Source organism: Venturia canescens, chromosome 4 (genome assembly GCF_019457755.1).
Source record: "Venturia canescens isolate UGA chromosome 4, ASM1945775v1, whole genome shotgun sequence".
In the NCBI taxonomy this organism is placed as follows: domain Eukaryota; kingdom Metazoa; phylum Arthropoda; class Insecta; order Hymenoptera; family Ichneumonidae; genus Venturia; species Venturia canescens.
Window position 1 is genome coordinate 17,217,743 of NC_057424.1, and position 25,207 is coordinate 17,242,949.

Below are 25,207 nucleotides of genomic sequence, written 5' to 3' on the forward strand. Positions count from 1 at the left end.
TAAACTTTTTTGACTGTCTATTGAAAGGGAAAAAACTCAATGAGGAAATTGACATTTAGGAAATGTCCCATGTGAAGAAAACGATGATTTTTTCGTATAATTTATTACTGGGATGACTTAGGTACTATACAAGGTATGCCGTCATTGTTCTGCGGTGTATTATTCGTTGATGTATGCATATACACATAATATACATGATATATACATACGTATATATACACATCATTAAAATCTATGCTGTGACCGGATAATACTGAATCTACCCAAGACAGCATTTTTTGTTTGGTTTTCCTTAATGTTTCTTTTTTTCTTTCATCACCGTTTCAATTTGGCATACTGCCTCGATTCAACATTTGGAGAGAACGAGCACGTTTTAGTGCAGAATCGCTCGAACGCATGGCGAAACGGTCGACATCAGATCATTTATGATTATTACATCTAATCCACAGCATCATACGTTTTCAGCAGACCAGTCGGTGTGCTCTCTCAATCAACATTTCTGCAATCAGAGAATTGAGATAATAAAATAAATTTTTTTATTTTTCTGGCGATACCTGCTTATTGATCTGAGCGTAAGGACGAACATCTAAAAATCGTACTGTACAAACATTACTCATTAAAGAAAAAAGCAGGCCTCTGTAAACACTCGATAGGATACCTGTGTACAGCCAAAATACTTCGGTGTCCTCGAACTGCAGTTTTTTTTGTCCAACGTTACGAAACACCACGCAACAATAATGTTAAATGAAGTACAAATGTGCGTAAAAGAAAGAACCACTTACCGATTAGTGACAAAAAGAAGAATTTGTTAAATAGATCACAGTATAGAAGTATGTACAGAAATTGTGCGAAAAACAGACACAATCGACTGTAGTTGAGGAGATAAATGGCTGAGAAACATGCTGATTGTCGTCGAAGTTTCGTTGAAACAAAAATTTGTTGACGAGACGATTGCGAGAGAGAGTAAGAGAGAAAACATTCATGGAGGTTCAAACAGCATGCCGAGAGGAAGAAACACAACAAGTTATATATTTTTTATTAATTACGCGTCAGATCAATGATGAATTTTCAATTATATCAAATCGTCGTAAGAATCGCTTTCGCTTATGATCGAGCATGCAGATTTTTCACGTGGAAATTCGTCTTCTACGTACACAATACGAAGAGTATTTGTGAAACCGGAGCCCTGCTTCCATCCGGTTACAACGACCACCGAATCGCCAGTCTTCAAAAATCCACGACTCTTGCCGAAACTTATGCCGAATTGTACTCGAACGTCGACGTCCTTGAGCCAATCGGCCAATGACGGCTCTGAAAGATTCAATACCCATGAAAATCCCATAATATAAAACGAACATCACCATAAAAATTAGCCTTCGAACGTTTGAAAGTTCATTGGCAAAGAACTTGAAACTCACGCAGACATCCATTCACTCACATGCTATTGATATATTTTCAATTCGATTTTTCTGACGTTTGTTACTTCTCATTTTTTTATGATACAAATGCGAAGGAACGTTACCGTTAACACTATTGAAATATCGTCGAAACAATAAAAAATTGGGCGAAGATCCCTGATGTGTGGAAGTTAATAATCACCTGTGTAATGGAGCGGCAGAATACCGCGATAAAGATGAGCCTGTCTTGCGACTTGATGGAACCGAGTAACAGCAATGATCGGGCATCGTGGTCTGTATTTGGAGATCAAATGAGCAGAACGACCGGAGGTAGTGATTACGATGATCGCATTAGCCAAACATTTGGCGGAAGCTTCAACCGAGGCGATGGCGACTGCGTGAGTGGCATCGATGGGTGGCAATGCTTTTGCGGAAAGATCCGAGAATATTTGGTTTTGCCAAATCGCTGCTTCGGCTTCCTTGCAAATATTTGCCATTGTGCGCACGCACTCCAAAGGATATTCGCCCTTGGCGGTTTCTCCTGTAAAATTCCTCACATTAGGTATCCAACACGTTCGCTTTTTTATATTGGCATAATAAATGTTAGAAAATAATGTTGTCTTTGATAAAAAAAAAAAGCTACAAATCACATAACTTCCGAGTTTATTTCCGGTACGTTGATTACTTTTGGAGGCATTCAGACGTACCTGACAACATAACGCAATCGGCTCCATCGAGGACAGCATTAGCAACATCAGAAGATTCGGCTCTGGTGGCACGAGGTTTCTTTACCATGGATTCGAGCATCTGAGTAGCGCAGATAACAGGCTTTCCGACCTTGTTACATCTGCTGATCATACATTTTTGTGCAAGGAATACTTTTTCTGGAGGAATTTCGATACCAAGATCACCACGAGCGACCATGATACCGTCGGAGGCTTCGATAATTTCATCGAGATTCGTCATGCCCTGTTGATTCTCGATTTTCGATATAATTTTGATATTTTTCCCCTTGTCTCCAAGAATTCCACGAATTTCGGTGAGGGCCGAAGCGTTACGAATGAACGAAGCGAATATCATGTCGACCTCTTGATCAACACCGAACTGCAAATCGGATTTGTCCTTCTCGGATACGGCTGGAAGATCGACAGGAACACCCGGAAGATTGACTCCTTTGCGGGAACCCAAAGTTCCACCGTTCTCAACGGTGCACAAAATGTGCGTGGGATCTATTTTTCGTAGGAAGAAAAAATTAATAACAATTTTTCAATCTATCGATTTCATAAGAAAACAGATATTTTTCTTACTGTAATCGTGTGCATATTCTCTAGTCGAAACTTGGAAAGCGTTTCTTTTATTTTAAATGCCATATTTCAACAGAAAAAAAACGGTTGCAACGGTGGAAAAACAAAATCATCTGATAATTTGTAGAACAAAGAACAATTGATTGAAAAAAAGTGCTTGGAAAAATAAAACGATTCGATGGTAGGATTTGAACGCTTTTAAATCGTCGAAAAATTTTAAAAGATGAGAAATGCAGAATTGTTTAAGGTAAAAATTGAAATACTCAACAAAAATGATGTTCAATAATTCTGTACTCACTGACAGTATTTACGATGAGGGAAATAAGACCGTCATCGACGAACACGCGGTTACCGACTTTTAAAACCTTCGAAATGTTTTCATAGTCAACCCATACAGCTTCGGCAGTGCCTTTTTCCATCATAGCCTTGTCCGTGGTGAGTTTGAAAGCTTGTCCCTTGACAAGCTCAACCTCGGCAGCTCCACCCTGAAAATATAACATAAATTAATGCAGATTTTCAACCTTCGCAAGTGACAGTTGTAACCAACGGGGTTGATTTTCAGAATCAAATCCTTTGACTTTTGTTTACATTTTTTTTTTCAGTTTATATTGGATTAGGATGGAACTTTTTTCACAATGGTTCATATTCCTCAGTTTAAATGATCATTGATGAGTAATCTGTATTTTTGAAGGGTTAGACACGCTTAACCTTCATTGAAAATGTCAAGATCATCCGTATCAGCACCCGCTTTTGATCAAGCAGATTTCAAAAGAGAAAAACGTCGGCTCAGTAAATAAAGAAATAAAACGATGAAAAACTTACACCCTCGAGGAGACCGGTTCGTATTTCGGGACCTTTCGTGTCCAGAGCAATGGCCACAGGAACATTGATTTTGTTGCGTTCTGACAGATTCTTTTGTGCCTGGCGAACATTGGCGATCGTTTCAGCGTGATACTCGTGGGAACCATGAGAAAAATTCATTCGAGCGATATTCATGCCAGTCTCGATCATTTTCTCGAGCATTTCGACCGATCTCGAGGCCGGTCCGATCGTACAAATAATACCGGACAAACGGACGAAGGACGCATGAGAATCAACGTCCAGGGCGCACATATGGTCCAGCTGGGTTTGGGCGTTCAATGCCCCCGTGTTTGGTGTACCTGCCATCTGTAAAATCAATCACATTTTCGTTCGAATAAGCATCAACGGAAATGACGAAAAAAATCGTCCAACACTACGTTGAGAATTCGGGAACGTACACTCGCAGCAAAAAGTGTAATTCCATAAAATTTTAACCTTACGAACCACCCAAATGAATAATTTCTTTCAGTTCATTGATTCCGAGAATTTTTCAGATTCGAGCATCGAAAAACCTTCATTTTTCAACCCTTTTCGTGCACTGAAACATGCCCTCTGAACTTTTTGCTACGATTCGAAATACTTAAAAAACAGCGAAACGCAGAAAAATAAAATCGTATGCTATAAATTACGAAGAGATGGTCTGAAAGAAAAAAAAAAACAAAAAAATAATCGTCTGGCAGAGACGATGTTAACGATGAGCCGGTTATCAATCATGATCTGGACAAGCAAAACAAAAATACGAAGAAAAAGATACCGATGGCGTTGTTTTGACGTGTGATTTTTTTTCTCTTGTCACCCTTTTCAGCTCGCAAGAGTTAGAATTTTTAACAGTTGTCAAATATGGTACGATGCGTCCTTGACACGACTTAACAAAAGTTCACGTGACAAAAGAAAAAAGTGGGCAATAAAGAAGCACAATTTTATAGCTCTGTGTGGTCGTTTTCGTCGGACGTGGCTTGAAAACTTCATCTGGAAAGAACCAAGTGTGTAGGAGAAATGGTAGTGCAAGAATATGAATATTATTGCTCGATTTTGTTCAGATCGAATTTGAGGGTCGATGTTTTCATGATCTATAAAATTTTTCGACACGGCATGATTATTTTGTTCAACATTTTGCTAACGAGATTAACCTGACCGTTGATCTTATGTACAAGAATTTTCCACCATTTTCAGGAGCGATGTGAAGCGACGCCTGGTGGTTGTATCAAAAACCAAAAAACAACGGCAAGACGGCGTCAAATTAGCGTTATAAATTTCTTCAGATTATCGTACGAAAGCAGGTGTAATCAAGGAAATTGAGCGGACAAAATTCTTCACTGTGCATGTAAATGAAAATCGTTAAATTGAAAAATCTAATGTTCATTTTAAAGTTAGTTTGTCTTCCCTCAGTCGCCATGTTTCGAGATTCTTCGTTTTAGAGCCGCCATTACAGTAGTTGACGAAGCCACCGCCAGAGCATAAACAACACGACTGAGGGACTGAAGGAAATGAATCGCTTTGTCCACTTGATACACTTCGAGTTTCAAAATCAAAATATTTCAACAGAGTTTCATAGACTTTCGAATGAAACATCGATTTCGCGACGGGATACATCTTTCGGTTGAGTTTCTCTCGTTCGGACGTTTTTTGAGCGCGTTGCATTGCACTTTCGAGATAAAAATCTAAGCCACGATGATATATATTTTTTATCAACAATGCCAAATGATTGTGAAGATGAATGGAAGTAAAAAAAAATTAATCTACATATACGCGGAGACGGTGCGAGACCTTGTTGGCTTGTGCTTCACACAAGAGTGCAAGAGCTTTTATAGGACTTGTCCTCGACTAAAATAAATTTCGCGATCACAGAACTACGTAAGTGTGAATGTAGAGAGGCATAACAGACGAGCGTAACTACGGCGAGAAGGAACCATTATTTCAGGCTCTTCTCACCATCCTCTACAGAAGACGTAATACTAAAAAAATAATAAAAATAGCAACAAGAACTACTCTAAAGGCAGGCGGTGCGATAATATGTATTAAAAAGTTACACACTACTGAAAAAAAACCGACTTGGCAACCTACTGTTTCCCAGTTTTTTACACTCTAAAGAAGAGGCTTTTTATTTCCTCCCGCATCAGAGACGTAAAAAAATAGCTTGATGTGTTTACAAGTGTCTAAAAAATTCGCTAAGGCTGGTGTTACATGCGTGTCATTAAAATGATGAAAAAAAAAGAGACTAGGAAATGAATTTTTTCGTCGTATCCCGAGACTCGAGATTGACAGTGTTTGTGACTATTGGCTTCGTGAAACTGCACCCTTAAATCGGCTTTGAGCTTACCGAAGTATCGAGTTTTTTTTAAACACTCGCTATACGTGTGAATCGTTTTTTTTTTTTTAGCGGACGATGAAAAATCAAACTACTGCGATAAATACTACGAGCAACGCCATACTTGAACTGTTTTGTGTTGTCACAAATACTATTTGTTTTGAAGAGGGTCGGGGAGAAGGGTGGATAAACGTAGAAACCAAGCGACACGAGAAAAACGTACACAGAGATTTGTTCATGGGGGTTACCTTGTCGTCCGCAGTTATCCAGACCATTTTCGTATGCTGCGTGAATAAAGGGTAAGAAAAACGTATTATTAGTGAACGTTTGGTAGGCTTTATTGTAACGTTCGTGAAGATATTATCCTCGGTACGTAAGAACGTCCCGAAAGCGACCCGATCTACCGAGCGACGTTTTGCAATACTACCCAAATTTCGTCCGAGGATCAAGCAGAATCGCGCATCCATCGGCCCGATGCACCCGTCGGTAATAAACGTTATCCTTCTTTTTGTATCACCCACCTCCCTCTCTCTTTCTCTTTCTCTCCTTCGCAGAATTCTCGGCACAATGCCACCGCTCCGCTTCGCCGCTCTCGAGCTTTGAAATACATAGAATATTCGGCTTTACCAGAATTTGACCTTGACAGACGTCCGAGCAATGCCGAACTGTTGTGACCTTCCGAATACTGCGCGTAGCCATGCGATCGCAAGTGCACCACCGGGTTACGAGATTGCGTAATTCACACTTCATTTTTCGTTGAATTTTAGTTTTTCAGTTTTTCGTTCCAATTTCGAAATAACATAACTTCGCGAACTTATATTTTCAAGTAAATACTTTTTCGAATATATTCTTCTTTGGACGGTCACACCTCGCAGAATATTGTGTAGGTTCCAGCAGTTTTGTCAATTTCATATTCTCCTCGCAATAAATATATTCGCAATGATTGGGAGTAACTGTCCACGATATTACTTATTCAAGAATCAGATAATACGCAGATACGATAAGTTGCACCCGTGAATTATTCTTTTCAAATTTTTGCACATTTACTCGGTCGGTAACAGCGCGACCGCTGTTTCCGACTGACTGAAAATATTATGTTTTTGGCAAATGAAAAAATGTTATCCGACAACTTGAAATTGAAGAAAAATATGTGGTGTCTAATTTCGTAGCTTGTATTTTGTTTTCTGTGAAAAATTTTCGAGAGCTGAATTCCGGTTCGATTCTATTTAGTGAATTGTATGAGCGAAAACTTTTTTTTATAGATAAAAAAATGTTAGCGGTCAGAATTATCGTAGGACGATCGCAAAAATGATTTCATTTCACAAATTTGCAATCTCTCCGGCGCTCTAGCGGCGCGGATATCAACTGAGCTATCCGTTTAATTACCAACGGAAGAACGGCATATTTTCACTTATTTCCAATTCATCAATTTTGAAGCTTCAAGTTTTCTTCTTTTTTCGGTCACACTTCGCTAACTCGGCCACCGCAATGTTATCATTTTTTTTTTAACTACAGCGACAACCAAAGAGTGAGAAGAGGTTAACACGGATGAAGAATGAAGTATGTAAGCGATTCTTGGTTCGCTGACAGCCTAACGAAGCACGAGGTTACCGCATGATTCGTCCTCTCAAATCACATATCCGTTTGTGCATATTCTCGAGTGTCACAAATGCACTCTTACTGCTCGAACTTCAGATAACTCGTTTTTCTCTCAACGGACAAGATGAAATACAATTTATGATGAATGAATGTAATATTTATAAAATTCACAACGGTATTTTGATCGCTCGTTCACAATCCTTTTCCTATCAAATTATACACGCGAAACCAACAAGAATCGTTTGAAAAATAAAAAGATAGGTTAGAAATTGAAACATATCAGAATTTCGTACGGTTACAAAAATATTAAAATATTCTACGAAGTCGGTATTCACCGATCCGCCAATGCTCACTAATTCGCAAAGGTCATTGCATATTATTGGGGTTATTGATTAGGCAATGGAATTTAGATTTCTTGCACTGAACGCGGCGATCGATTTTCAGCTACGCACTAACATAAAATCTGAATATTTCTCATAAATTCCGTTCGAACTATAAAAATGTCCATGATCCACGTTTGATCCGGTTGTGGTACATTCACATGAAAATTATTAATCTTATCTCAAATGTATTGGAATTGTGTACACACAAAATGAGTCATCGAAAATATGTTTCCGGACGCGTATACGGAGACATTGGAATTCGATGTAAAGTAAAAATATCCACCGACAGGTAGCGCTGACGAGTGCGTGCACGTGCACACCGGTAAGCTGAGACAATTCGTCGAATTTATACGAAATAATTTCTTACGAACAGTTAACCTCAAAAAGCGGAAAAGTAGTAAAACCAATTGAGAAAATGTAAACAACTTGATTGCGTTTGTGGCTTTCGTAATATTTAAGGACGATTTGTTGGAGGTTATAGTTTCCACGGTTTGGTCAGAATGCTTTTATTCGTGCGAGCTTCAAATAACCGTGGCAAATTCGCTGTTAGAGGTTTGGAAAACGTTATCGTGATACGTTTCAAAAAGGATTATGTAAATTGCAGCGTTATTTGTAAAAATAAATATCGATACGATATAGAAGGGGAGAGTAAAAATATGAAAAATCACTAATCTCGAGGCTCCGAGTTTGCGTACCAACGGCCCTGAACTGTACGTACGTTGTACGGAAATATATATTTTCAAGGCCTCCTCGGTCGTATTGGCATCGCGAAATATTACGCAATCGCAAAACGTCAAGCAGCGTCGGTTGGAATAATTAGAAAAATAGAATATATCGGCGTTGCATTTAGTCGGAGGTCGGAGTATCCATGACGATAATTCCAGAAAAACCGGAACGTGGTTTTATCGTAAATTTCTACGGTTCGAGAATTTCCGACTTTTGTTGAAGAATTCAAGAATTTTTTCCTCCTCATCATTCAATCAGACATGCTCAAGTTATTCTAGTTCGACATTACCTTTTCTTATTTCGTTCCGGAAAATGGGAAAATTTTCTCCTTTCTGCCTTTCCAATACTCGAAACACGGAAAACAATAAAGATGACACTTATGACGCTCTTTACGGAATAGCAGCTCGTGATGAACTGACGTTTGAGGACGCGAGAAAGGTCACCTCACACTATTTTACCTCCCCCGTCGGCGTATTCGCGCCTGCTCTTGTGTATCTCTCTCCTCCTCCTCGCGCAACACCCAACCGTTCCACCAACCACCGCTTCAGAAGTCTTTTTTCACGATTCTTCTTCGTGTTCGTGAAGTTCAACGGAAATATCCGTATGAGGACGTCCTCTGACGGGTTTAGGGCTTTTTCGCTCTTGCTATGTGCATGTGCTGCTGCCTGCGCCTAATCGATTATTTCTATGCTGATTCGTCGACGGCACCCTCTGACGCAACACTGCGATTGGATCATTAGTGTCATTCATCGTTCAATTTGAACAATAAATTGAAATATTTGTTAATCGTCGATGTTTATTTAATAAACGAATCCTTCGTGTAGGCTCGTGAAGAACATAAAAAATATTGATGAATTCACGTTCCCGCATAAAAGCGTGTCTGCGATGTAGTTTCGATTTATTCCGTACACACGCTCCCATTTGTCAAACCGACGGGGCTGATATCGTTCCGTCATGTCAACTGTGTGTTAATTATATAAAAAATACCCGAGCAATGTGCAATTTTTTTGTTGAAAATAAATCTTTTTTTCTCTAACATTATATGAATGTTTATCTGTTGCAATTTGATAAATATTTTTCGATTTCCTTTTCGTACTCTTTCTCGATTTTTTCTAGTGGCTGCGTCGTCGAGAAAGTGTTCGTTCCGGGTTTACGAGTGTTTAAAAAAACAGTAAGTGCAATAGGTTGTTCATGTATTTTCCGAAATTCATTGGGAAATGTAGAAAAAACGAATCTTTCGAAATCACAAAACTCGATTTTTGAGGCACGTAATGATAAATTGTTTGACAAGCTTCTAAAAAATGTCACACTGAACCATCGTGCCAACGAATTTTTAGATCGACTTTTACTCATACAAATTCGTGTACGTCTGTAAATTTTCGAGGAGTCGATTTTTTCTGACACTCGTTTCGCTGAAAAATAGTTTTAAAAAATTTTTAATTATTCGTTTCAAGATCCGATGTACTTCGCGCAATGAATGTGAATTCATTGATTAGAAGAAAGGTTATGAGGTTCTCCGCCGTTATTTCTTTGTTTGCTTTGATATCGCGAAATAAAAAATGTAAACTGTGTGTAACACGAATTCCTATCAACCGTTCAGGAAAAAAGAAAAATTTTCTATTCTAGACATTCTTCGGTGCCACGATGTTTTTTCATCGAGCAGCAGCATTTTGTATATTTTCGTTCCTATGAAAAAAGTCCGAGTCAACGCCCTCCGGCGTGACTCATGTATTTTGGGATTTTATTTATAAAAATGCTGGCATGCACATGGGTTTCAACGGTACAGCATATATTAAAAATACGCTTATGTGTTCGACATTGAAGGAAAATGCGGATGGAATATCTTCACGTATTTTCAATGTTATGCAGTGTGTTTAGGTTAGTTCCCGAGTGCACGATTTAGTACATGATTTAGCAGCATAGAAAATGTTAACTTAATACAAAACAATAAAACTCTTATCGCGAGTAATAAAATTGACCATGATCTTTGACGAAGCCTTTGATCAGGGATCAATACTAATCAATGATTTATCAATTTATAACGTACTTAGAGAATAGCCGGTAATCGGAGAATGAAGTTATTTATTTTTATCGTTTTTGACGTCACGCGCGAGTGCACTTATCGCTGTTTCCTCTGTGGGTCGAAATTAGTAGAGAGAAGTGTGGCGGCCGAAAATCTGTCGAGTTGTGCCATCTTGCGGAAATATCGATAGGCTGAGCTCGAAACACATCAGTCAACACAGTTGGTGTTTTTTCAATTCGAAGCATACTTTTGAGATTCTATTTTTTCTGAATAAACTGCATGTTTAATTTTTTAAACTCGTTCACAAACACAATCGTTTGATTCCAGCTACAATTTCTACCGGATTCAATCAGTCTCTGACATTATCTTTTCGTCTCGTTAATTATTTTCAACATAAAATTTGATTTTTTTTCTGTATGTCACTGAAATAAAGATGAACGAAACGTTCAAAAGTTTTGACGAGTTCCGTTTGTCGAACATGCATATTTATTGGCCGAGGATTGACCAATGGAAAGAAAGTGAGATCTTGAGTTGAGACTCTTTCAGAATTCCCTCCGCAGTACCGCAGCCGGAGAATTCCTCGGTCGGTGGTTGATCGAAGCGTTCTGCCAAGCGGATCGTACAGATCGATTCGACCGTTCGACCAACAATGAGCAACACCGGTGGGGTCATCAATTTCGGCGCTGGACCGGCCAAACTTCCTCAAGAGGTATTTAATCGTCGAACAATAATTATTTTATTATTTTATTCTTAAGAGAATAATAATGATTAATAAATACATTGAATTATGTCAAATATTGACAATCGAACGGAGTACAACTTATCCGGAAATCACAACCATCAATTATCGTGATTGTTCATGGATTCTAAAAAAAAACGTTTCGCCTCTAACATACTGATATTTTTATAAGAAATAACTCTGCAACGTGTGCATTGTTAAGATTTGATTCGTCGCCAAGCTGCCCACATTTTTGAAGTTTTTGTCGCTTCACTTTTTACATCGCTCGGGCAGAAACTGGAAAAAAAACATTTCCATGTGAAATGTGTTCTTACACGTTGAAGTATGAAAATTTTCCGATGCTGGCGCTACTTTCCACTTTGCATATTTACATCTCCGGAAAAACTACAATTACAAATGAATCTATCGTTTTTGGGTACGAATTAAAATCACATGATAAAGAAATGAAAAAAATTCTCGACCAAATACATTTCTGAGAGAGAAACTCGGACACAGTGATTTTTTCATCTTCACAAATTTATTTCACTTCATAAATGTCTCGTTGACTTCGACACGACCCATATGGCAGTTGCTCTCGTGTTTCTCTCATTTTATTGTTCCATTGCGATTCTTTGACCCTACAAATCGCGAATCTGACTCGAATTTGTATGTATGGACGGTACAATTCGTCCTCAATTTTCATCAGGGTCTCATCCTTTTTTACGTGGTCTCGAAAAAGTTACTTCGAAGCGTTATATTTTGTCGCAATAAATCGTGAATGAAGACTCGAATCCAAATATTTATAAAAAACATGAAATTCGTAATTGTTCGAAAACCTTAACGTTGAATATTTATCGATCATTCCAAGCTGCTTCGCAAGACGAAATAAAATAAACACAAAATCATAAAAAACACCCGGCCAATTATACGTTTTTTCATTTCGTCATACAGCCTTAAAATTGAGATTGAAGAATAGAATGACAATGAGAAAAAAACGATTTGAAACGAGAAAAAAAATTTTTGCTCGTTTCAAAAGTTTTTTCATTCGTCAAATCTATTCGAATTTTTGTTCTTATTTGTGTGTCATACGTTTTCGAGATTTCATCCTCGAGATGAAAAAATAATCTCGACCGCGTACAAATCACGTCTGAAATCACACATGGGCTAACCTTATCACGTTTATTCACAAATTTTGTAATCGTTCCGCGATAACGTTTCGGATCGAAAAACACTGCTGTCTGATATTCTTCGTAGTTATGTACAAATTTACGTGCTTGACTGTATCCATGAATCCATGTGCGCGGACTGTCGCGTGAGACTACAATTCAGCTCGATTGACACCAATTGTAAAACCAATTAAACGTTCTCGAACGTTAAGAAAAATGGAGAATCGAGGAGCCGGAATAAGAACGAGAAAAATTTAATTTAACAATTTTTACGAGTATAGTGAATAAAATAATATTAAAAAAGGTATAATTAAAAAGGCTGCTTAAACGCCTGCGAAAAAATTGTAGTCATAAAGCGTTCCCTTCTCGTCTTTTTTTCACACAAAGATCGGGCTGAAATGATTCTGCAGATGACACAGGGTGAACTAAGTTGAATGTGAAGATGCTTTATGATGAAAAATTTATTTCGATAGAGGAGAATAAAGAGCCGAATTTGTTTACTGTCGAAATGATTGTTAAGTCAAAACTATGCTAATTCTACTGATTTTTGATTTCAGGTTTTAAAACAGGTCCAGGACGAATTATTGGCTTATGGGAACACGAAGGTGAGCATTCTCGAGTTGAGTCACCGATCTCCTGAATTTGCGAAAGTCGTCGAAGATGCCCAAGCAACCGTGCGAGATTTGTAGTAAGTTGACACAGAGAAAAATTGACACTTGAGTACGCAATTACACGAGGATCACACGGAATGGAATTATCCGAAAATTTGTATGTTTTTAGCAACATTCCAAGCAACTACAAAGTCCTATTCATGCAAGGAGGAGGAACCGGATGCTTTGCTTCAGTCCCCCTGAATCTGATGGCCAAAACTGGCTCAGCTGATTACATCGTGACCGGTATTGTTAATCTACCAAAAAAGTGCAACCCAAAATGAGATGCTGAAAGAAATATTCACATGGAAGAATCATTTTACCTTTCACAGGTTCGTGGTCGGCCAAAGCAGCGAAGGAAGCTGCTAAATATGGAAAAGTTAATCTCGTGTTACCGAAACAGAGCAAATACACTGATATACCAGAACCATCCACTTGGAATCTCAGCTCTGATGCATCCTATGTTTATTATTGTGCCAACGAAACTGTTCATGGTAATTTGATTGATAATTATAACAAATTTTGTACTGATTTCTCGATGGAATTACTCGAATCAACTCCATCAACTTCGTTCAACGTTCAATTCTTTTGTTATTCGCTGCAATGGCGTTTTGAATTCTCGGAGTCTCAATATTTGTTGGGAACCGAAATAAAATACTCGAATATCCCCCCAAAGTTCAGTAGATTAATTGATTGATTTTTATTCGTTTAATCTCGTTCAATATTGCTGTGAATTGCAGGTATCGAATTTGACTTCGTACCGGAAACGAACGGTGTTCCTTTGGTGGCTGACATGTCTTCAAATATTCTTACTCGACCAGTTGACATTTCCAAAGTAATACAAGATTCATTACTACATCACTTTTGCATAAAAATCAATGACATCGTTTAACCTTTGGACTATTTCTTGTTCATAGTTCGCTGTGATATTTGCTGGAGCCCAGAAAAATATTGGTCCAGCTGGTGTGACTTTGGTGATTATTCGAGATGATATGCTTGGCAACGCGATGCCAGCCTGTCCAACTGTTCTCGATTTTACTGTCATGGCCAATGACAATTCTCTTCATAACACACCACCGTCATTTCAGTAAGTTCATTCGCGTTTGAAACAATTCATATTGTCTTTTGAAATAATTGAATAATTTTAGTGTCGCGCTTTCCATCTCATTTTATTATAAATATTCCGTATTCAATTATGAAATTTGATTAACTGAAATAAAAATAAAATGCAGAAAAAACGATGAAACTTATAAATTTGAAATAAAATTTTATTAGAATGCTTTGTTGAGGAGAAAACTCGAATTAATTTTCTCAAGCGAATCGTCAGAAAATTGTTATCTCAGACCCCCGCGAGGAAGTTCAGCGGCACCGATTGTGCAAGTTACAGCTCGTGTTTGAGTCAACATGTGGTCAGATCGAATAACCATTGCACAATATCGAACATGACGAAATGACAGAGAAATTAAAAAAATCAATAAAAATGAAACGAGTGAATGGAAGGTTTGCTGTTTTCTTGCTCCACAGAATATACGTGGTCGGACTCGTTTTCAAATGGATCAAAGCCCACGGTGGGGTCGGTGGTATGGAAAAACTCGCGATCAAAAAAAGCAAAAATATCTATGGGGTTATGGACGAGTCCGATGGATTCTACACGTGTCCGGTTAGTCCACGTGCCCGGAGTCGCATGAATGTACCCTTCCGAATTGGTGAGAACAATGAGGAACTCGAAAAGAAATTCCTTGCTGGGGCTGTAGCTCGTGGAATGCTTCAGCTCAAAGGTCACAGGTAAACATTGTTTCATGTCATTTCAGCTGAAAGTTAAAACTGAATTTATCTTCAAAATCCTCAATTTTTTTTTATGTAATGAAATTTTACATTCTCGATCACATTTCACAAAATTATTTCAACAGAATTTAATGTTGTTTATATGAAAAATATTTGTCGATAAGGCAATAAATATCTACGCCTGAATTCGCTTCAATTTTCAGTCGAATTATTCGAATCTGAAAACACGATTGTATCAAATATGCGAGTGAAATCTTATTTGTGGAGGATCTGACGAGTTTATCTAATCGAATTCCACGTATTCAAGGTCTGTGGGAGGAATTCGAGCGTCTTTGTACAACGCCGTTACCGAAGAAGATGCCGAAGCTCTGGCCTCTTATATGCGACAATTCTACAAAGAAAACGCTAAACTATAAAAGTTCGTTACCCCTTGATCAACCAGATTCCACATGAAGTGGCCTAATCTCATCGAGAGCAATTGTCTTATCGGGATCACGTTTTTCTGTTACAATTTTTGGTGTCGTTATATTTTTTATAATATATTTTAATTAAAAAAATTGTTGAAAAGATACATGAATCGTTTGATATTAATATTTTTATATATTTTTGACGTGGAATCTCGATCCCCGTCTCACTTGAATTTCCTCTTGTACAGAACAACGGAAATTCATTGTGTAGAGAAAAATTCAATTTTCGGGTTTACTCAGCTGATTTCGAGGCTCCGTTTTGCATATTCCGCGAATATTGAATCCACAGCGGTTTCCAGAGGTAAATTACTTCCGCGACAGCCAGCGATCACGGCTTTGGACCACTGGAATTTCATTTGATGAATCGATTAATTCATTCGAATCGCTTCGAACTGCGTTCTTCTGAAAGTCAAATAAACTGTGAAAAATACTTCGAAATATTCTTCGACTCTCTCAGACGTCCAGCCTACCGGTGTTGCCTTCAGTAAATCGCGCAAATTATATATTTTGTCCGCCAATTTGACGAGCTTAGCTTCGTGGCTTATATGAGGGGAATGCTTTATTTGAAGCAATTTACGCTCTTGTTTTGGTAAATTTTTATCATCCGTTACTTCCACAACAATTTTCCTGACTTTGCTTCCAAAATTCATTTCTATTTCCTCAAATGTTGTGTCCGTATCCTCAACTGTGTCGTGGAGCAACGCAGCTACAATGACATCCGGATCGTGGACGTTGCCTTCTTGAATCAAAATGTTTGCGACTCCTGATAAACATTTTTCATCCTCAAATCACAACGTCGGTTAAATATTGTGGCTTTCTACTTTTGATATTGGATTTTATCAAATTTAGTTTCAATTTCATATACGAACATCGATTTTTCATGGTAAGAAAACTTGACGTTTGCAAGTTTTGTCTTGTTTCACTTTCATTCATTTTATTTTTTAATCATGAATAGCTAGTGACCTTTTTCCTTTTTTTTTGTGATTTCAAGCTCTGAAATATTTCACATTTTTGACATCCGGAAAATTGATTTTTCCTAAGATTTTTGGTGATTTAAAAGTACTAAATTTAAAAGAACATTCTAAAACTACAGGGTTATTGTTTTTTTTGTTTGTCATGTTTGGCTCCAAAAGTTCGAAATTCGTAGGCTAAAAAAAACTGCCATGAAAATTCATTAGTAGACACTACTTTATCGCATATTTTCTGCTGTCTGAATTTCGCTACCGTTGAAGCTTTAACCTCCATATATTTTTTTACGGAATTCCATTATCTAGAAGAGATTGTGGATTTTGATTCACAGTCAATGCATCAATCAAAACAAAAACACGAATGATGATGTAAATAAATATAATTTCAGACCCAAAGGATGATTGATGTAAGGTGTTTCTGCCGCGTCTTTCCTTCTTTGGTTCGTGTGTTTGATTGCAGCAAAATTAGCAGCTTTCATTACAGCACAAAGTGATTGCGATTCTGCCATAGTTAACAGACGAAAAAGATAATTCTTGCGTCTGATGTATAATATCTAATCAGAGATTTTTAACTTGTGAAATCTGTTATAAAATATAAAGCTCTCGATGTTCGAATGAGTAAAATGTACATGTACACACAAACATAACCTCGAAATATCGGAATTCTTCTGCAGCCAAGACAACTAGAAAAATATTCACTGTCATCAGTGTTTTTGTTGCACGATCAGCACATGGAACTTTACTTTCTGCAAGTAAATGAAAAAATAAAAAATACGATTAAAAGAACGAGGAAATATAGTTGTTTTCAACACGTGTCTATATTAATAATATCTTCAATACTGTACATAAAATATATTACATCATTGTCGATAATTGATAAACGCGGTACTGTATCAATAACACAATGGAGAAGTAAAATATATATAGCGACGAGAACGTGACAACTACCTTGTACACAACGATAATCTCTCGATTTATCTTGATTATGACGTTTTTCAATCTTCCCCTTTCATTTTGTTTCTTTATCCTGTATTAAATACAATATAAATAACATTCTCTCAAGGTCCAGCCAGGAGCCCCATAAATTTAACGATCAAGCGCACACCTCGAATTTTTCGATTGAAAAGCTCACAGTTTTGTTTGTTTCCTACACCAAGGCGAATTCACTCAAGAGATGAATTCGCGTATGAAAAAATTAATTGACACACGTGTATCTTAATCCTTATCGATAATATCGACTATAATTGTTTTCGCTTTTCTAAGAATTCTTATGAATCGGTAAAATGAAAACTCTGGACGCGGTTTAGAAATCCCGCCAATCCATCGAAATACTAACGTTCGAAATTTTGTTTTAAGCAATGAAGAAGCGTTTTTAAAGTTTCAACTTTTTACAAACTTGTCGACTAGAACGGGGCTGAATTATTCATGTCCAATTGCTTTCGAAATAGTTTACAATTTAATATTATTATATATTTTTGTAAATACAGCGTGTTTCAGGCTGAACATCCAACAATGAAAAATTCAAGTATTGTGAATGGCGAGTCGAAAAACCACTCGCGTTTGGGCTTGTGATGTAAAATGCTAATAATTTTTCGACTCGAATTCTGTCTTGCATCCATGTTTCAATTCTTGAATATTCGCCGTTGGACTTTCTGAATGCACTTATCTATATGTACATGGACATATGCGTGTGAGCTAGTTAGCGAAAACGAGACAAGACGTTTTCTCGTTTACGAAAAACGAAAATTAATTACTCTAAAAAACATAATAAAGATAAGTACTAGTGAGCAATTTGAAAATGCTCTTAGAGAGGAGAAAAATGCAGAGCCGCGTGTATTTGGAATGTTTGGAATAATCCCCAGTGCAATGACACGTTTGATTCAAACTGTGATGAGAAAACTTTGAAAATAATTTTGTTGATCAGTAAGGTGCAATGAGTCAATGTTCTGACAATGGACGTTTAATGTTGTGAATGTTTTCAGTATAGTCAATTGTTGGAAGAGCCAAGATTGAATCGATTGAATCGGTCTGAACACAGATTTGAAACATAGAGGGAGCAGCGCACACGTTTTGTTGTTGTTTTTTTCTCGTTTTATCACTCTCTTTTTCCTTCTCTCACTCACTTTATCTCTTTCCCCTTCCCCTCCTTCTCTCTTTCTTTCTCATTCAGATACAAACACCAATTTGAAACGCTCGTTAAACGAATAATGCACCGAATTGTCCTCCGTTATAGCCTTTCAAACGCGCGTTCAGACCGACGTTACTCAACCGGGCATCTTCCGATTAATCATCGCACCAAGATCTTGAACTATTTGCTTTTGTTCAGGATTGTAAAGAAGGGTTCTTGCACTGAGAAACGATATATCCGGCAACTGTTTCAACACGCGTATCGTCTCATCTTTGACCGGCATTGGACGACCGTATCTGTCAAGAATCGTCGTTTCCGAAGTTTTTCCATAACTCGACGATCCCGCGTTACGATGCGAATCGCCACGAGGATTATCCGGCTTGCCAGGCTCCGGTTTCACCGATCCTTTCTTCCCGCTACTCGAATACGTTTTTCCACCACTCGACGAAGACTTTTGCGACAAGGACGAACTTTTTCGGCTTCCCATTTCCGGGGGCTCGCTTCTTTTCTTCCAATCCACGTTACTCGGACCTGGCAAAGGCTCGATTATACGCCCTGATTGTCGATGCGACTTTGAGCCTTCTCCACCCTCGGATACGCGTTGACCTTTCCCTCCGGCTCCTGGATTATGAACTACAGGATCCTGCGATGATGCCGACTCCGGAGAATCTAAGGAAAATAAAAAATTTCCCCTTCAATTTTTTGAAACTTTTAGTTGTTCAAATTTTTTTCCACTACTATCTCGTCGTATTTCTAATTTCTTTTCGCTACGAATTTTACTACTAACATTGACTGTCAGCTATTCCAATCGTCGTTCTTGTCAGAAGAATTTTCGAGTTACGATAATGTCAAACGTGACGAATCGTGCAGCCTGAAAATTGGATCATAATCTAATCCTTAGTCTACATTATTTAGTGTTGTTTTATGATAGCCCGTGACGATGCCTTAATTAAACCGCCGTGTGTTAATTTAACGATTGGAAGAGCCGATCGAAGAGTGAGGTGCGAGGATTTCAGTTCGTTTTTAGCTTAAAAACTTACAGTAATATATGGAGCTCCTGGCACAAGCAGCGTGATGATGGTAGGATTCGGAGTGCGCGGAACAATGAGGATTTAGAAGTGGATCGAACGGATACAACAAATCTAACGGCAATAGAGCCGAAAGACCCCCACCTGATTTTTTCAACGTTTGAGTTTGCGTCGTTGGTTGAATGTTTCGTTATTAACACATAACATTAAAGTATTCATATTTGCGTTAGCAAAAAAATTAATGAATTATTCGTTTTTTTATTGTTTCAAGAAAAAATTAATGATTCAAATATTTTTATGTTTGACACAGAAAGTTCAATGAATTGATTGTTTTTTGTTTTTTCCCCATTAAAACATAAAGAATCAATGAACAGATTGAGGATCGGGATAAAAGCGAGGAAAGAAAAGAGGGATAAGGCGATAGTATCAAATCAATAACAGAAAACGTTTTGTTTGTGTTACGGTACAATTTTCTTTGAATAATCAACGTACGTCGTACGTTGTAGCGTAATATCGAGGCTTTCGTTTTTAAATACTCACTCGCTTCTAAGGGGTTCACGAGACCGGCACTGTTCCAATCGAATTGAGCAGCTGGCACTTCCTGATAAAAATAGCAACGATTATCTTCAGATATATTATATCGATAAGGAAACAAATGGAGCACTTTCTTATCATTTTCGAACTTCAGCAGCTCCGAACGAAGGCGTTCGATTTTTCATCGTTCGAAAGCAACAAAAATTTCTATATTTTTCACCTCCCTTGTTAACTCCCTTTTACAATATGAAAGATAAAATCGTTAGGAATAAATAACTTGAAAATTTTTCTCACTTCGAATAAAAAGCGAAATTCTGTCGCAGTGCAGCGATCACAAAACTCAATAAAGGAGCACATAAATTTGCGAAATAATTATTTTTCTTGAGCTTACTTCTGATGTAAAATTTTGCTGAATTTTGGCAGAGTTCGAGGATGACGATTGTTGCAATTCTGCACCAGCTTTGACGGGCTCCAGTGGAGCGAATCCGAGGTTAGCAGCGAATCGTGGTATGTTTGGATTCCACCTTGGACCGAAAAGCTGAAATTTTCATTATTTTGTTTTCCGTATCTCACTTTAGTTATAAAAATAATTTCATTTTGTATCGTCATATTATATTTCTATCTATTATCACTCGACAGTTTTATAGCAGTACGATTTCACATTTGACGATTCCGAATAAGAAAAAATGTTCTATACCAAAGTACGGAGAATGAAAAATAATCACTCATCTGTTAGTGACTTCAAATTTAAAAAGCACAGTGAAAAGGAGAAAGAATATTTGTCGACTCACGATATTTCGCGAATCGATTCCCAGCGAGGTCAAGAGTACTGTGTTACTGACGCTATTGGACCATTGATAAGAAAGGGCGTTAGTGTCCTCGACACTTTTGACACTTTCCCAGATGTGATCAGCTTCGGTAATGAGGGGCTGTAAGTTAGCTTCATCAGGCTGAGTCAGAATGGGAAACATGTTGGTCATGATGTCTTCGATTTTGTTGGAAGCCTGCAACACGAAAAATTTGTCAATGCCATCAAGCCAAGTTAATTTTACGTAATGGAAAAAGATGTGAAAACAACAATGACAAAACTATTCTGCGGAAATGTAAAGAATTAAAACTGACAGTCCTTATAATTTTTGGTTGGTTATCGTAAAATGAGGCAATGAAAAATGTTGGGTTACAGTCTCAGTGTTATAAATTCATAGGAAAACGTATTTCGACTCCTTGAATGGTGATGCTCTGATCTAAAGATTCTTTCTCTGATTATTCGTGATTACGTTGAGTTGAAGAATATTTCACGACAACTATTCAACTAAAAATTTTGCAAACTTTATTTTATTTTCATTTCGAATATTTTGTGGTTTATAAAAAGTTTGGACACGACACCAAGAAGAAGAGGAAGAAGAAGAAGAAGAGGGAACGTTAAAGATTTTGAAAGATGAAACTATGCACTTTGAGGAAAAATATCTGAAACTACACATTTAGGAATTGCGATGTAGAAACAAGATTTTTGCTATTGTTTGAACTTACGTTCTTGTTTTCTATCCGACTGATAGATTCTTTCAAACTAAATTGAGGTTTCTCTACCGGTAGAAGGCCCGAGTCAAAATCTCCGAAGTCATCAAAGTCGTCGTCTAGTGGAGGAGTCACGTTGGGTAAATCGTTTCTCGGAGATGTGTAGCTTGAGGCCCAATCGTCAGATTGTTCGGCAGTAGGTTCGTTGGAGAAATTTGCAAAGTCGCCGAATTCATCGTCCCTGTCGTCGAGCTGTTGGGAATTAGGTTGTTCCTGACTGATGACTTCGTGGGATTGACCGGTTTCGGAGTCGACGAGAATCGTGGAACGAGTAGGAGTCTCAAAATGGTCAGTTTCACTGTCGAAAAACTCGCTGCTGGCCACGTGGCTTTTCGAGATTGGCAGTGACGTTGACGTTTCGTGGCTCGCAATTCCCTCCGAATTGTCAAGCTCCAGTTGAGCAGTCTTATTGACGGTATTGTCGCAATCACGGCTCGTTGGCTGATCGAGTTCGAGATCACATTGATAATCATTGAAATTAGGAAAATCCATTGCGGTCTGCGCTTGGAGCACAGGAGAATCTTTTTGAAAATTCTTTTCGCTACTTCCGGAAATAGGAAAAGTGGTTGGATCGTTAAAGCTTAGAGTGATTGTCGAAAAATCATCCATGATCTCGGTGGTAGACTGAAAAATCTTGGAAGTTTCATCTTCGAAAGACTGGAGTGTATCATTCGGTTGGGGATCAACGTTTGAGGCGGTGAAATCATGGTCTAGATCATCGATGGAACGAGTTTCCAGAACGCCACGTCCAACACTATTATTTACAAACTCCGGTTTGTCCAAAGAAATCTCATTGCTCGCATCAAGCTCAAAGTCGAAAGTAAAATCGGCGAAATTCTTCGGGTTATTCGTATTGTTTTGATTGTCCGAAAAATCGTGAGGTAAAGTTGGCTCGAGGTCAGATATCGTGAAGGAATCAACATCGGGCACGTTGTTGTCGTCGGAAATGCAAAAGCTTCCAAAATCTGAAGTGACATCGTTGATCGTGTCGCCGGCTTCTTGGGATTGAATAATCTCGTTTGATGAATGTTGTACTCTGGTTTCTCGAAGCTTCGGACTCCATGATTCATGGGTTTTCGTCTCTTTACTGGTGATTGTCGACATTTCATCGTCAATTGTTTCAGGAATGATTGTACATTGGGCCGGGCTAGTCTCGGACACGAGGGTAGCGTTGAATTTCTCATAGGCATAAATATCATCATCCAGATTTGGATGCGCATCATCCTCGTCGGTTGGATCATCGAATACCAAACTCAAGGGTTCGCGATCGTCCGTAACTTCCAAATTGTTCGACGATACGTCACGCTCGCTTACGCTCCTCGGGCTATTCCCTAAACTGCTGTTACTGCTAATATTGTTACTGCTAACTACGTCACCGTTAAACAAATTTTTATCCTCTACATTTGTCGATTTTTCAATAGGTCTCTCGTCGTTTTCTATGTCTCTAACGTTTCTCGACACAACACCGTTCATCTCGCATACATCTAAAACGCTATAATTTATCAAATCCTTATCCACTGTATTATTGTTTTTCAAACTATCGCTAAGTGTCCTACAATTATCTAATTTTATGCTGCTCACGCTCTCGTCACTCTTTTCGACTATCATTATATCCTCGCTGAAGATATTTCCTCCTGTTTCTATTATATCCTTTTCTCTTGATGCTTCAGATCCTGGTGAATAGTCGCTCGTTCCATTCAGCTTCGGTGAGGCCAACGAAGGTGTTGGCGTTTGAACTGGTGTTAGAAGCTTCAGTGGCGAATCAGATGCCGTAGACAAACCTAAACATTATTTGCGTATAAAATAAATCCTTCCTGTCCAATTTTCAAGATACATTTGTCACTGCCATAAGAATTAGTATTCCCCAAATATTTCCAATCAATAATATCTCCCTTGATTCATAAATTGTAAGAATTTTACAGAAAAACATCCTAAAGTCTAGAAAAAACTGTGTCCAACTCCATAAGGGGCTTGAATCGTTAAGCAAGTTATTTAAATCGGTGTTCTTTGAAATAATGATCATTGTGTCTTGGAAACTTGACGATTGATTTGGATCGTAGTCTGTGCAATAGATTTAAAATATGTATATTTTATTGAGATTTTGCTATATTCAACTACCAGCCCCCTAGGAATTGATTTCAGAAGTGTTTTGACTCTGACATAATGAGTTTCAAGTAAAAATTTCAAAATTCTTAGAAATTTACCATTTATTTAATACCAATGTCATTTTTGGAGATATGGACACGACTGAAAAAAGATCTAAGCAAATGTGTATGATATATTTCTAGACGTGCACAGATTTTGGTTGAAACATCTTCAAGAATTTTTCAAAACCATCCTAACGAAAAGAATATGATTGTTATGATTTCTATTTACCATCAATGCCACCTGTGGCATAATCGCCAAATTCGTCATCATCCGACTCGCCAAAATTATCAAGGGGTGGAGGCGTTGAGCTCACTAACGGTGGAAAAGCCATTGTTCGGCTGGATTCTGTTAAGACAGAAAAAAGTCAATATTAAATTAATTTTTGAGCTATTTTGTGCAGAGAAAAATGTCTTAGAGAATTTACATCTTCAAATTCTCAATAATTCATGTTCATGAGTTTACCTGTAGAATTTTATCTCATAAGGAAAAAAAAAACAAATAGGACAAGAGCAATGCAGCGACGACATCGATGACGTGAAAAGAAAAAAAAACAGTTATTGACACTTCAGTGACATATGACAAATGCACACAACTTACAGAGCTTTGTAGGTTAGTTTTGTGATCTTTTGCAAAGTTCATTGACTCGTTACTTATGGAAATCGTTCCCTCTTAATGTTTTTGGAGTGATGTTTCAAGTTAAAATGTCATAATTGATCAGGTGGTTGTTTCAAAACTCGTCTTGTTCGAATTAGGTTCATCGAACGTGTGGGTGTTTAGAGTTTCACATTGAACGTAAGATACCTCTTGTCCTTGTGTTTGTCATACAGACACATAATAGGTGAACGAAGCTCACTTTAAATTATTTCTTATTTCCTTTCATTTTTTCACGTCACGTTGCCTCCGCATCTTCACAAGGTCACGAAAAACTTACCTGGACTAAGTTTCGACGATTATCCCTCTTTATTTTAACTTTTTAACTCGTTATATTCACAGCTCCTGTCATTTTCGCTTTCAACGCTCGCATACTCCACTAACGAGATCACGTACGTGCTTGAGATAAATACACACCTGACATTCCGTAGTATGCGCAACGACCGTTGAGCGCTGTTGTTTCATCCGACTGTATTGAGCAATAAACAAAAAAAAAAGAAAAGATTTTTTATAATGGAATATTCGATCGCGCTTTTATATCGTAACGGTCGGTCAAATTAGAAAGATGTCGGTGCCGGAGCAGGGCATACAAAGCCATATTATTTTGCAGGCTTTTAATAATTTAAACTCAATTATTATGTAATAATACAGTCGAAAGTTGAGTATTATTTTGTCACCTGCTGCTACCAAAATGATTTGAGTCTCTACCTACCATAGCCACATATGTTACCTCCGTGAACTTGGCGTCGACTAATTTTGAATTTTGAATTTTTGTTCAATGCATATAT

The 25,207-nt window shown here is 37.8% G+C and overlaps 4 protein-coding genes across 11 annotated transcripts; 1 reads left to right on the forward strand and 3 right to left on the reverse strand.

The window, feature by feature from the left end:
* Positions 1–84: 84 nt before the first annotated feature.
* On the reverse strand, positions 85–9,046 carry LOC122410227 (pyruvate kinase-like). 2 transcript variants are annotated; one of them, XM_043418348.1, is made up of 8 exons: positions 8,868–9,046; positions 6,119–6,154; positions 3,524–3,868; positions 3,000–3,186; positions 2,105–2,626; positions 1,600–1,938; positions 1,155–1,311; positions 85–499 (listed from the first exon to the last, which is right to left on the reverse strand). In XM_043418348.1, exons 2-8 carry the CDS (start codon positions 6,143–6,145, stop codon positions 487–489), a joined length of 1,590 nt encoding a protein of 529 aa, XP_043274283.1. In that variant the 5' UTR covers positions 6,146–6,154; positions 8,868–9,046; the 3' UTR covers positions 85–486. The 2 variants fall into 2 exon arrangements, with proteins under 2 accessions (XP_043274283.1, XP_043274285.1); XM_043418350.1 differs by lacking the exon at positions 6,119–6,154 and having other exon boundaries at positions 8,868–9,045.
* Positions 9,047–11,154: 2,108 nt separating this feature from the next.
* Positions 11,155–15,491, forward strand: LOC122410229 (probable phosphoserine aminotransferase). Its single transcript, XM_043418351.1, has 8 exons — positions 11,155–11,310; positions 13,043–13,173; positions 13,266–13,381; positions 13,468–13,629; positions 13,876–13,970; positions 14,053–14,222; positions 14,660–14,920; positions 15,228–15,491. The coding sequence occupies exons 1-8, from the start codon at positions 11,251–11,253 to the stop codon at positions 15,334–15,336; spliced, it is 1,104 nt and encodes a 367-aa protein (XP_043274286.1). The 5' UTR covers positions 11,155–11,250; the 3' UTR covers positions 15,337–15,491.
* Positions 15,439–17,101, reverse strand: Mesh1 (Metazoan SpoT homolog-1). 6 transcript variants are annotated; one of them, XM_043418354.1, is made up of 4 exons: positions 16,995–17,101; positions 16,747–16,909; positions 15,819–16,123; positions 15,439–15,731 (listed from the first exon to the last, which is right to left on the reverse strand). In XM_043418354.1, the coding sequence occupies exons 1-4, from the start codon at positions 17,058–17,060 to the stop codon at positions 15,624–15,626; spliced, it is 642 nt and encodes a 213-aa protein (XP_043274289.1). In that variant the 5' UTR covers positions 17,061–17,101; the 3' UTR covers positions 15,439–15,623. The 6 variants fall into 6 exon arrangements, with proteins under 6 accessions (XP_043274289.1, XP_043274288.1, XP_043274290.1 ...); XM_043418353.1 differs by having other exon boundaries at positions 15,819–16,126; XM_043418355.1 differs by having other exon boundaries at positions 15,439–15,789; positions 15,858–16,150.
* A 53-nt stretch (positions 17,102–17,154) lies between these two features.
* On the reverse strand, positions 17,155–25,064 carry Afti (aftiphilin). Of its 2 annotated transcripts, XM_043418346.1 has the most exons (8): positions 24,700–25,064; positions 23,997–24,113; positions 21,576–23,401; positions 20,837–21,049; positions 20,437–20,583; positions 20,052–20,112; positions 19,524–19,655; positions 17,155–19,152 (listed from the first exon to the last, which is right to left on the reverse strand). In XM_043418346.1, the coding sequence occupies exons 2-8, from the start codon at positions 24,097–24,099 to the stop codon at positions 18,620–18,622; spliced, it is 3,015 nt and encodes a 1,004-aa protein (XP_043274281.1). In that variant the 5' UTR covers positions 24,100–24,113; positions 24,700–25,064; the 3' UTR covers positions 17,155–18,619. The 2 variants fall into 2 exon arrangements, with proteins under 2 accessions (XP_043274281.1, XP_043274282.1); XM_043418347.1 differs by lacking the exon at positions 19,524–19,655 and having other exon boundaries at positions 24,700–25,059.
* Between the last annotated feature and the right edge of the window lie 143 nt (positions 25,065–25,207).